Below are 12,921 nucleotides of genomic sequence, written 5' to 3' on the forward strand. Positions count from 1 at the left end.
AAGTGGCTGTCAGGCCAGGGACTGCGTTTCCTAGCCTTCCTTGCATCTAGGCAGGCCGCTCCCTGGTTCTGGCCAATAGGATGTGTGACAAGTGATGTATGTCGCCGCTAGGCTTGGCCCATAAACATCTCCTTACACAATACTCCACGCTCTCTTTTCCCTTCTGCAGTGACTTTGGAGCCACAACATGGAAGGGGCCTGGGTCCCAGCATCACTGTGTGGTAGGCTTGCCACTGAGCACAACACTGGACTGCTGTGGAGTGAGAATTTCTAGTGTTAAGCCACTGAGATTTCAAGGTTTGCTTGTTTAGCATCGACAGTTCCCTCACCTGACACAGAAATGGGCACTGAGAAGTGGAATGCCCTGTATGCCCACTAAGCTGGCTTAGAACCCTATGAGGACAGGGCCAGGCCATGTTCCATTCCATTCTGTACCCCAGCACCTAGCACAACACTGCAGATGTCCATTGATTTCTGAGTAAATATATGAATGAATGTCCAGGGGCCTCATAGTCCTTCCCAGCTTCTGGATGAAAAGCCTGGGGTCTCTTATTGCTTTTTCCTGAAGCCCTTCCTTTCCAGCTTCAAGGAGCAGAGAAATGAAGAAGAAAGGAGAGTTACATGGGCTGAGCAGAGCCACGGATATGGGCCCCTCGGTGAAAAGAACAAAAGAATAATGATAATCACCTAATTCTGTGAGCACTCACTATGTGAGGGACTACTCTAAGTGTCCCCTAATGACTCACTGAGCTCACACGACAGCCCTCATATGATCACCCTCATTTTCAGGTGGGGAAACCGAGGCACCCCCACCGTTAGGAAAAGGAGCCGGGACTGATTAATGAGGTCGGCAGCAGAGGGAGGGGAACAGCTAGGCTTGAAGAAAGGTGTCCCTGAAGAACGCCATGTAAAGTGGAACACATTTTAAACATGACAGGATTCTTCACCCCTGGAAGACATTCTCCAGCGGGTAAATTCATGTTGTGATTTTTTTTAAGATCCATCATCTCACTCAAATTACTATTTCAGGGATGAAAGCAGGTGCTCAAAGCCGGTTTCCTGTGAAACACGGGCTTCCTGTGAAAGGGAGGAGGCCCTGACCCAGAGGCAGGTCCTGGGTCACCTGAGGTGCAGAAGATGAGAGCGCGGGGCTCACCTGAGCGGGCGCCGATCCGGAACTGGGAGGAGCCCTCCAAGGAGTAGATGATGGACTCCTGGCCGTACTCCCGGGAGCGGTCCAGGTCCGTGGCATTCAGGATCAGCACCGTGGCTCCTGCCGGGAGGCAAGGGGGGGCGGGGTATCTGCTGCTCACCATGGCCTTTCCCCAACCCCTCCCTGGCTGGTCACCATATTAATACACTCAGATTGACCAACTTTGACTTTGAGTCAAAAAGAAATGAAGCTCCATATTAAATTATTCTACCTTTATTATATTCCATTTCGGTCTTGTCTTATCTTGTTCACAGGGGGAGTTTATTAGAGTTTTTATTTTCTATTCACCGTCCAGTTAAGGCCCTCACCCTCATTTCTTTCTTGGTGGAATCTGGGCAGGGTATCGGCCTCTCCAGCTGCCCTGGCCAGACCCTGCGAGCGGCTTGTCCGGCAGCCGAGCCGGCCAGGGCTTTCTGGGCCCTCCTGCCACCCAAATGCCAGCCCTGGCAGAGGGGCGAGCAGGTTCAGTGTGAGGATCTCTGGGCTGGAATCCGGTGGGATCTCTGCCAAGTGCCTTAACTTGTCTGAGCCTCAGCTTCCCCCTGTAAGACGGGTCTAACCGTGAAGCCATGTGTGGGGCTGTTGGTGAGGGTCCCACGGATAAAGCGTGCAGGGCGCAGGCCTGGCCGGGCAGTGCTCACTGACCTGCAGCCGGGGTTGCTACTGTGCTGACGAACCAACGGTCCCTGGGGGCGTAAGGGGCCAGGCAGGTGCTGTGGGACAGGGAGGTCATTCTGGGCCCTTCTAGGTAGCTGTGGGGCCTCGAATTTGACTCAGTCCTGCCCTAAGCAGGAGCCGACACACCACTTTAACCAAGCGTATTCAACTCTGAGGAGGAGTACGTGCCATGATGGAGGCCCCTCCTTGGCAGAGTCAGGGGAGGTGGAATGCAGGGGCTGCTTCAGCAGTGACTTCCTCCAGGGGATGCCTGAGACTGGGCTGGGGGAGGGTGGGCTGGGTACAATCTGGTACCCACCCAGCAAGTCATCAGACACCAGGGACGTACCAGGAAGCTCTCTGTAGAAGGCTCCGAGGTGCCAAGGAAGGTCACCCCTAACTCCAGCTGCCTCTGATGCCCCCAGCTGACCCTGACTCCCCCAGCTGACCCTGACTCCCCCAACTGACCCCCACTCCCCTAGCTGCCCCCGACACCCCCACCTGACCCTGACTCTCCCAGCTGACCCTGACCCTCCTGCTGACCCTGACTCCCCCAGCTGACCCCGACTCCTCCTGCTGTTCCTGACTCCCCCAGCTGACCCTGACTCCCCAGCTGAACCTGACCCTCCTGCTGACCCTGACCCTCCTGCTGACCCTGACTCCGCCAGCTGACCCTGACTCTCCCGGCTGCCCCTGACTCCCCCGGCTGCCCCTGACTCCCCCGGCTGCCCCTGACTCCCCCGGCTGCCCCTGACTCCCCCGGCTGCCCCTGACTCCCCCGGCTGACCCTGACTCCCCCGGCTGCCCCTGACTCCTCTAGCTGCCCCTGACTCCTCCAGCTGACCCTGACTCCCCCGGCTGCCCCTGACTCCCCTGGCTGACCCTGGCTCCCCCAGCTGCCCCTGGCTCTCCCAGCTGTCCCCCGACTCTACCTGACCCTGACCCCTTAGCTTCTCTGACCCCTCCAGCTGCTTCAGCAATTGCTGACACATCCTCCCCTATAGAATGTCCTCTCTGGATGCAAGTGAAGCTGCCAGCCTGCCCTGAGGTCAGAACAGGTTGCCTGGATCCTGAGTGTGGAGCTTATGGCCCTGGGTCTGCAAGCTGAGCCCTGGAACCTGAGACATGACCAAGGGATGAGCCTCCTACTCTTGTCCTCACATTGGAGCATATGCCACCCTCCAAGGCCACCCTTTGGCCATCCTGGCCCCTGGGACCTGGCTCACAGCATCGTAGTCTCAGAACTCTCTGTACCCCCTAGTTAACCACGGTCACTGGGTTAGTCATCAATCATTACCGTCTTCCCTGCTAGACTGTAGCTGCGGGAGAGCAGAGACCAAGTGCCTAGTGGAGCAGCTGCACATAGTAGGTGCTCTGTAAGCAATCGTTGGCTGGCAGATAACTGAGCATCTCCAACGGCTCCCTCACTGGTCATGAGAAACATACAGGGAGGGCCATGGTGCACAAGCCATGTCAGCCCACCGCAGTGCCGTGCCTGCTACCTGCCTTCACACCCTCCTGCCTGGGCCCGTACCTGCCATGATGCTCTCCACCACAGAGACGAAGTACGCAGGCTTGCTGAAGGTGGGAGGGTTGTCATTTTCATCCTGCAAAGCAGACAGACAGGTTGCAGGAGCCAGGGCGGCAGTGGGGACTGTCAGCTGTCCCGTGCTGGCATCAAACGGGCATGGCTGGCACGGAGGTACTCTGGCCCCGAGGTATAACCAGAGCCAGGCAGGTGTCACGGGGGGCCAGGTGCCCCTCTGGCTAAGCTATGGTTCAAGGAGGTGGGACAGGCCTTGGGGAAATATGTGGGGGTCAGGAAGGGATGGTGAGGACCGGGGAGATGGAGAAAGAAGGCAGCAGTCGGGACTGCCTACCACTCCCGGCCCCCCTGGCTCTCCTGTCGGCATTCCTGAGTAAGCTGAGCTCCAAGCTTACTCCAGTTCTCCCACTTTTAGCTCATTGGCCCCACGAAGGGGATGCCTACTCAGACTTTCTTCCACAGCTCTGCCAAGGTGATGGTGGAAGGTTCTAGAACCCCCCGCCCCCCAGAAATGAAGGGAGAAAGGAGCGGCCCAACCAGGAAGACACTGAGACATGCAGGCAGGGGGGCAGGTGGGTTCCTGGCCTGAATTCCAGACCCCACTGCACATTCATAGGAGCACGGCTCCTCCACCCCTGGCGCATCCTGGCCCAGACCCCCCCTTCAGATCTGAAGCAACCCCTCCTCTGGCCCAGCCTCCACCAGTGCAGGGGAGAGAGGAGAGGGGCAGTGGTGGGGCTGGTGCAGCCTGTCTCCCGCTCCTCCACACACCATCTCCCTCCACCATCAGGGAGACATTCCTACCCTTTAAGACTCTCCCTCACCCCCTGCCTTTCGCCGTCACTCAACAAGAACTGGCCCCTGTTCCCATCTTGGGGGAAGCCTTGCTGCCCCCCAACCCCCGACTCGGGGCCTTCCCCGCTTTCCCCACGAGCCCCGCACGATGCCGGCCCCAAGGGCCTCACGTACCCAGAACTGGGAGCTCCGACGAGGGAGACTCCTCAGTAAACCCCCTTAGCCGGAAGCACTTCTGGCTGATCAAACGTGAACGTGAGGGAGGCATGATATGGGGCCGTCCGCCCCTCGGGACTTCAGAGAACCCCATCCTACCGGGACTGTGGGTGCCCGGAGAGGGACACGCTTCTCTCCCGTTGAGGCCCTGGCTCTGGGCTGCACCCCGGCTGGTGCTGATCTGCCCCCGCCGCCCCAGTCTCAGCGGACTGGCTGTGGGAGGCCTCGCCACACATCCAAAGCCTCCACAGCATGCCCGGTGTCCCCTGGCGCGGCACGGGTGCCCCATATGTGTGTCTATTTAAGCCTTCTGCTTGGCTGCACGAAACAGCGCTGAGAATGTCAGTGACAGAGCATGAGGCAGAAACTTATTAGCGGTGATATTTCCCCGGATCCTGGTGCTGCATTCGCTATTAGTTCTAATTCAGCGGCTCCCTCTACAAAAGCTTATTGTCCCCTAATGGGAAATCTACAAACCGAGTTTGACTTCTTTATTAAAAACCAACAAGCAGTGGATGAAAAGGAGTCACCTGGCCCCTCTCACCTGCCCCTCCTCCTTTCAGAACCCTGTCGCTGGGATCTGCCTTTCCCCACCCCCACCCTGTGCAGTCGGTGCTGCCGTCCACGGCCTGGTGGAGGGAGACAGCAGCTCAGACGAGTGACAGCTACTTAAAAACCACCCACGTGCAAAATTAACCCAAAGGCGGTGACCTTTTCAAGTATGGTCCTTAGACTCAGTGACTACACATCCCAAAGTGCTGCTTGAGAGACGATGTTCACGCACAGCCAGGGTGGCCCCTGCCTCTGTTGCCAGACCCTCCTCCTGCCGGGGGTGGGGGTGGGGGGTGGGGGGCCAGGGAAGCCCTGGAAGGAGAGTGTGAAGCCCCTTCTGACCCTCAGGACAGCTCTGAGGGAATATAGCCAATAACACTGTAACAACTATGTCCGGTGTCAGGTGGGTACTAGACTTGGGGTAATCACTTTGCAAGCTGTGTATTAGCAGTTGTGCACTTCTAGTCGCCATGTTGCATACCTAAAATGTATATAATATTGTATGCCAACTGTAATTGAAAAACACAATTTTAAAAAGAGTACCAGGACGTGGTTCTGACGGGCAGGGCATCATTCTAGTTGGCTGGTATAAGCCTTGGCATTTCAGGTGGGAGGTTGCAAGTTCAACGGGCAGGTGTTTAGTCTCCTGGGGATCTCTTCCCGTCCTCCCTGCCACTCCTGCAGCCCGACGTGCCAGAGATAAGGCCCCAGACTCTCTGCCCTTCCCTCTGCTGCACCCGGTTCTGCACTGCCTCACCCTCCCATGCCGCCCCTCAACCCTGCTCCATGCACCCACTCTTGGCTTTTCCGTCACGGCCAGCCCCATCCTATTTCGTAAGCAAGTGGGGTCCCCTGCCCAGATGAGGACCTTTGCACTTGGCGGCTGGCCCTGGAGCCTCAGCCTCAGTTGCGAGGACGAAGCTAGGGGCAGGGCAGCACCAGGGGCTGCTGGCAAAGCCAGCTGGGACAGGGAGGTCATCCAGCAAGCCAGCTCTGGGCGAGGTGTCTTCCTGAGCATATGTCAAATCACAGCGTATCTCGTAACCTGACAATCTGATCTCATTCTCCTGGAATCGGTAACGTGCTAACTCTTCCATCAACATGTTTGCCCTCCCCTGCAGGCAGCCGCCTCTGTGAGATGGGGGCAGGCTTGTGCGTGTGCAGTGCTGGAGGGTCTCGGGGGGTGGGTGGGGGGAAGGCCTATCGTCACCACCATCTCATCCCCTGGAGGCTGGGGGGCTGCACAGGGCCAATGAGCCAGTGTGGAGACGGATTCAGAGACTGATCACTTCAGACACTAAACCCACTAAGGTGTGCGTGATATCCATGTCAGACAAGCTATGGTTTGCTTTCAGGCTCCTTTAGATCTTCAGAGGGGCGGAAAAAGGAAGTGAAAAGAAAGAGAGGGAGAGAGAGACAGGAGAGGAGATGGCCTTCAGGAATTCCCTTGAACTTCACAGAATGTAGCTCTAGGTGGGGGATCCCATGTCACTTCCTCCAGCTCCTGTTCCCCTGACAGGGTGTCCTGAGGCCCCGGACCTCCCTGGCCAGGCTGGCAGGTTTGCTAGGACAGCCTTTGGGATGGTCTGTGAGGTAAGTCCCTGAGCTGTGGGGACAGTCAAGGACTTGGGGACACAGGGCTCAGGAGGGGCCCCTGGCACCCTGGGAAGCCCTCACCACCCCTTACCCTGGAGGGCAAGGCCAGCGCCCCTGGGTACTTACAAACACCTCGATGGTGACAGGGACAGTGCTGTTCAGAGGGGGGTTGCCAGCATCCTTGGCCATGACCGTCAGATAAATCAGTCCATTGGGTATCTGCTCGTAATCCAGGGGGCGGCTCACACTGATCACTGAAATGACAGGAACAGGGCCCCAGGACCCCTGTAAGCAGCCTTCAGTACCCATCCAGCCAGGGCTTCCCTCGGGGCAGGAGGGGACAGCTGGCATGAACTCCTGGAGCCTCATGGTGTTGACTTAGATGAACTGACTGCCTGATATGTGGCAGACCCCATGCGAGGCCACCAGGTGTGGCTATTCTGGTGGTAATATACGCCCCACTTTACAGATGAAGGATCCAAGCTCAGAGAGGTTTAGTAACTTGCCCAGGAACACACAGCTAGGAACTAAATAGAGTCAGAATTCGAGCCGAGGTTTGTCTGAATCCAGAGTCCAGGCTCTTTCCAAGAAAGTGTCATTCCTACTTGTCTTTCTGTCTGTCTCACCCACTCACCTGGCACTTGTCTGGAGGACAAGGTCATGCCCAAGCTCTTTAGTCCTGTCCTTGTTACTGCTCCTGATACCCTCCAGATAACGGGCGTTACTGCCCAGTGTCGGGGGTGGAGTAGGTAGTGGGGACAGCTCCTTATCTTTTCCTCTCATTGCCTTTCTCCCCATTTCTCTTCTCTCCCTCCCTCCTCTCTTTACCATACAGGCTCTTCATGCCTCTCCAATAGCCGCTCTGGGCACTATGTAGACCCCTTGGGGACGCTCAGTGTCTGTACACCCCCCGGGGGACGCTCAGTGTCTGGAGACCCCCCTGGGGGACGCTCAGTGTCTGGAGACCCCCCGGGGACGCTCAGTGTCTGTACACCCCCCGGGGGACGCTCAGTGTCTGTAGATCCCCTGGGGGACGCTCAGTGTCTGGAGACCCCCCGGGGGACGCTCAGTGTCTGGAGACCCCCCGGGGGACGCTCAGTGTCTGGAGACCCCCCGGGGGACGCTCAGTGTCTGTAGATCCCCTGGGGGACGCTCAGTGTCTGTAGATCCCCCGGGGGACGCTCAGTGTCTGGAGACCCCCCGGGGGACGCTCAGTGTCTGGAGACTCCCCGGGGGACGCTCAGTGTCTGTAGATCCCCTGGGGGACGCTCAGTGTCTGGAGACCCCCCGGGGACGCTCAGTGTCTGTACACCCCCCGGGGGACGCTCAGTGTCTGTAGATCCCCTGGGGGACGCTCAGTGTCTGGAGACCCCCCGGGGACGCTCAGTGTCTGTACACCCCCCGGGGGACGCTCAGTGTCTGTAGATCCCCTGGGGGACGCTCAGTGTCTGGAGACCCCCCGGGGACGCTCAGTGTCTGTACACCCCCCGGGGGACGCTCAGTGTCTGTACACCCCCCGGGGGACGCTCAGTGTCTGGAGACCCCCCGGGGGACGCTCAGTGTCTGGAGACCCCCCGGGGGACGCTCAGTGTCTGTAGATCCCCCGGGGGACGCTCAGTGTCTGGAGACCCCCCGGGGGACGCTCAGTGTCTGGAGACCCCCCGGGGGACGCTCAGTGTCTGGAGACCCCCTGGGGGACGCTCAGTGTCTGTACACCCCCCGGGGACGCTCAGTGTCTGTACACCCCCCGGGGGACGCTCAGTGTCTGTACACCCCCCGGGGGACGCTCAGTGTCTGGAGACCCCCCGGGGGACGCTCAGTGTCTGTACACCCCCCGGGGGACGCTCAGTGTCTGGAGACCCCCTGGGGGACGCTCAGTGTCTGGAGACCCCCCGGGGGACGCTCAGTGTCTGTAGATCCCCTGGGGGACGCTCAGTGTCTGGAGACCCCCTGGGGGACGCTCAGTGTCTGTACACCCCCCGGGGGACGCTCAGTGTCTGGAGACCCCCTGGGGGACGCTCAGTGTCTGTAGATCCCCTGGGGGACGCTCAGTGTCTGTAGATCCCCTGGGGGACGCTCAGTGTCTGGAGACCCCCCGGGGACGCTCAGTGTCTGGAGACCCCCCGGGGGACGCTCAGTGTCTGTAGACCCCCCGGGGGACGCTCAGTGTCTGTAGACCCCCCGGGGGACGTTCAGTGTCTGGAGACCCCCCGGGGGACGCTCAGTGTCTGGAGACCCCTTGGGGGGCGCTCAGTGTCTGTAGACCCCTTGGGGGACGCTCAGTGTCTGGAGACCCCTTGGGGGACGCTCAGTGTATGGCATTGCAGAATTTACCCTCCGCAGACTCTGCTAGAAGGTGGGTGAAGACCCCTAACGCCAGAGGTGGACAGAAGTGGAGAGGCAGGATCTGGGGGAGGGGGCGCTAAGACCTCACACATCTCCACCCTGCACAGCCTGAACTCTCACCACAAGTCCCCTTTGGCGTGAACCCACTGATGCTCGGTTTTGGATGGGAAGGCAAATTGGCTCGGGAGTGGGGGCATGGGTAATCTGCAAAGGCACTGCAACAATATTAAATTGCCACTTTCTATTTGGAAAACAGAAATCAAATTATTGCTCTAGTCATATAAAACCTAAGGGAGGTCCTTCCAGCCAAGGGGAACGGGAGGTGAGAGGGTGGGCAGAGGCATGGCACTGTCACGTTTCTTAAAGGGGCACCGACTTGACAGAGAGCATCAGGCGGCAGCCTCTGCAGCCAGGGCTGTGATTTCTGCGCCTGCATTTCTCTGACCCCGCGGTGTGGTGCTAGGAGTGAGCACTGGACGCAGAGTCATCCAATGCGTGTCCCTTCTGCCTTGGGGGCAGCGAGCCCAGCTTCAGGCATTAGGGACGCTTTTCAGAGAGGGGATGTCCACAGGAGCCCTTAGAGCAGCCAGCGGGGAAGGGAGGCCGGGCAATGGGAGAGACACGGCAAAGACAAGGCAGTGGCCACTGTCAGAGGAGAGCTCAGAGAGAGGGTTCCGAGCTGCCGGGTTCTGGTGATGGGAGGGGAAGTGCCCGAAGACAAGGCTGGAGAGGCAACCAAGAGCTAGACCACAGGGCCTCCCGGACAGCTTTGCTGTGTGGCCTTGGGCAAGTGGCTCCCTGTCTCTGTGTCCCAGTTGCTTCATCTGAAAAAAAAAGAGGTGGCCCCATGGGATCGTGGAGCTTGAAGTTGCTGCTGCTACTCCTTTCACAGCCTCTAGGGATCAGGACTCACAGCGGGCAGGCAGGGCAGGGTCCAAAGTGTGGAACTGTGCCTGGGCCAGGCAGGGTCCTCAGAGGGGTGGGGGCAGTCGCAGAAAGCCCACAGGATGGGGAAGCTTGACTAACGAATCTCCATCCCACAGGTCTACCCGGACAGACTTGAGGAGATATAGAGACTCCTCAGATTGTGGGAGCATCCGCCGCCTGGGCCTACGACCCCGAGAAAAACCTGGCCCGTCTGAGACTGAGATCTTGACCCATGGAGGGGTGGCCGCATGCCACGTGCTGCTCCAGCCCACAGGAGCTACGGGGAAGCTCCCCGAATGCTCCGGCATGTCTGAGAGTCAGAGAGCCCCCTTCTGAGGCAGGTGTGAGTGCACAACCCAGCTCCCACCTGCCAGCCCTCCTCCTGGCCGGACCCCCAGTCCTGCCCCCTGTACCTGCATAGCCTTCATACACGCTGATGTCGAAGTAGCTGCCGAAGGCGGAGGCGTTGACGATGCTGTAGGTAATCTGGTTGTTGGGAGGGGAGTCTTCATCTGTTGCCTGGAAGGAAGAGGATGGACAGAGCCCTGTGAGCCAGAGGAGGGTGGGTGGGAAGAGGGCTGGTCCCTCTCAGCGCCCCCTTTCTGGGTGATCAGACTCTCCTGGCCTTGCAGCTGGAGGCTGCTGCCTGGCGCCCAGCAGACACGTCTCATGTTGAGTGAGGAGCTATCCTGGGACTCTGAAGGGCAGGCTGGAGGCCTCGGGAGAAGTGGGCAAGTCCAGGCCTCACCCAGGGGACGGAGTGGGTCTCAACCACACCTGGCAGGACCACCTACAGCCCATTCCGTCCCAGCTTGCACATCCCACCCACGGAGGCCTTCCCTGACCTCGAGACTGGGTTAGGGCCCTGTGCTGTGCACCCCGTCGGTTCCCCCGACTTCTTGTATAATTTCTGCCTGCCTTGCTCAGACTTTTAGCTCCTGGTGAGCAGGAACCTGTGTTTCTTGATTGCAGCTGCATACCTAGAGTCCAGCATGGTGTTTGCACACAGTAGGTATCTAATAAATGCATGGTGCATGAATGCAAGGAGGGAAGAAGGCACTCAGGATGGGGTCAGATCCTTCTCCCCCTGGACTGTCTCCTGGGGTGGCTGATGAGCAGCTGCTTTCCCGATGTCTGACAGAAGAGAGCCTAAGGGTGGCCCGCCACCCTGGGCACAATAGGAGCGGAGTGGGGAGGGAGGAGGGGGAGCAGGGCCCCACAGGGAGCATGGCCCATGCTGGGTGGGCACATGGTCCTGCCTTCTGTGTGCTCCTTGCCCACCTCCTCCCCCTCGTTTCAGAAACAAGTTCTAAGTGGAGGCCCTGGTCCTGTCACTCTGGGTGGACAGAGGGAGGAAGGGGCGTGAGGACACCGAGCAGCCTCACGGGCAGAGGTGGCTGGAGCCTGCTGGGGACGCGCTGCAGGAGGACACCTGGAGTGTAGAGTCCCGAGTTCTAGTCTGGCCTCTACTCCTCTGCTAATTCACTGTGCCTTCTGGAGCTCTCTTCCCACCTGCTCCCTTCCTGTGAGGTGGCTGTGCCCGGGGCCTCGGGTCCCTGCCAGCTACCGCGCTTCCTGATTCTCAGCAGCCTCTAAAGGGCATGGATGGGGGTCCTCACGGAAGAAACTGCTCGCACTTGCCAAGGGAGATGAAGGGGGCGGCCTTTTGCTGAATGGCGACCTGAAATCTAAGCTGAGGCAGACACTAGCTGCACTTGGTAACCAAGGACATGAGGGGACGTCCTCACACAGACCAAGAACGTGACCCCCAAATCCGGTAGACTTCTTTGTGATGGAGGTTAGCAGCTCTCGCAGTGGCTTCCCAGGGGAATCGCCAGGAAGAGGGTACAGGCAGAGGATAAGATGAATGGCCGGGCTGCAGGAAAGCCTGGCGCCTTACCCGGAGCCGCACCAGCTGTGTGACGGAAGGCTCATTCTCTCGCAGGGCGCCCACGTAGGCATCCTTCTGGAAGGTGGGCACATTGTCGTTGACGTCCAACACGTTGATCCGGACCCGGCCTGTGGTCTCCTCCCCGCCCCCATCCCGGGCGATGACGGTCAAGGTGAAGCGCTGGATGAGCTCATAGTCCAGCTTGGCGATCAGCATGATAAGTCCCGTGTCCTTGTCCAGAGAGAACCTGGGCCAGGCAGGAAGGAGGATGAGAGAACAGCTTGGTGTAAAGCAGCTTGTAGGCCTGCACTTACCAGCCTGTCCTCGCCCGAGGCGATAAACAGACACAGATAATTGAAGTCTGAAATCGCCTATTTAACGTGCCCTCAATAAGAAGAGCATCTATTTGTAATGGGGAGTCGGGTGGGAGGTGGTGGGCAGGAATCAGGACCACCTGGGAGGTGACGTGTCAGGTACTGAAAGGGCAGGAGTAGGTGGATTTACTCAAAGAGGAAGCTCGGGAAGAATGACCCTCCTTTGCTGCAAACAGGCCTTTCTGCCTCCCGGACAGTCAGATGTGGAGAACTGTAATGGGCAGAGATTCTTGTAACTGACACCACACAAATACAAAGGGTCATAAGAGACCAGTATGAATAATTACATAATTATTGGACAGTCTAGAAGAAATGGATAAATTCCTAGATACATATAATCTACCAAGACTGAATCAAGAAACAGAAAATCTATAAAAAAAGAAACAAAAAAGAAACAGAAAATCTGAAAAAATAACTACTAATGAAATCGAATCAGTAATCACAAATCTCTCAACAAACAAAAGTCAAGGACCAGACAGCTTCACTGATACATTCTACCAAACACTCAGAGATGAATTAATACCAATCCTTCTCAAACCCTTCCAAAAACAGAAGAGAAGGGAATACTTAGAAACTCATTTATGAGGCCAGCATTAACCTGATACCAAAACCAGGCAAGGACACTAACTGAAAAATAAGTTACAGGCCAATATTCCTGATGAACATAGATGCAAAAATCCTCAACGAAATATTAGCCAACCCAATTCAATTAAAGGGATCACACACCATGATCATGTAGGATTTCCTTCAGAGATATGAGAATGTGATACCCACAGATCATGGGTGTGATATTCATTAACAGGATACA

At 57.8% G+C, this 12,921-nt stretch overlaps 1 protein-coding gene across 2 annotated transcripts in view; it reads right to left on the reverse strand.

Annotated features, from left to right (window-relative positions):
* The window catches only part of CDH23 (cadherin related 23), a gene marked incomplete at its 5' end in the record, with an annotated part of 360,387 nt that overhangs the window by 117,580 nt on the left and 229,886 nt on the right, over nucleotides 1-12,921 (reverse strand). For both annotated transcript variants that reach the window (XM_081105003.1, XM_081105002.1), the window contains 5 exons: nucleotides 1,157-1,273; nucleotides 3,405-3,477; nucleotides 6,702-6,829; nucleotides 10,262-10,367; nucleotides 11,749-11,986. In XM_081105003.1, coding sequence (XP_080961129.1) covers nucleotides 1,157-1,273; nucleotides 3,405-3,477; nucleotides 6,702-6,829; nucleotides 10,262-10,367; nucleotides 11,749-11,986 — 662 coding nt within the window. The remainder of the gene's footprint in view (nucleotides 1-1,156; nucleotides 1,274-3,404; nucleotides 3,478-6,701; nucleotides 6,830-10,261; nucleotides 10,368-11,748; nucleotides 11,987-12,921) is intronic.

This window comes from Myotis nattereri, assembly GCF_964212035.1.
Source record: "Myotis nattereri genome assembly, chromosome: 13".
Lineage (NCBI taxonomy): Eukaryota > Metazoa > Chordata > Mammalia > Chiroptera > Vespertilionidae > Myotis > Myotis nattereri.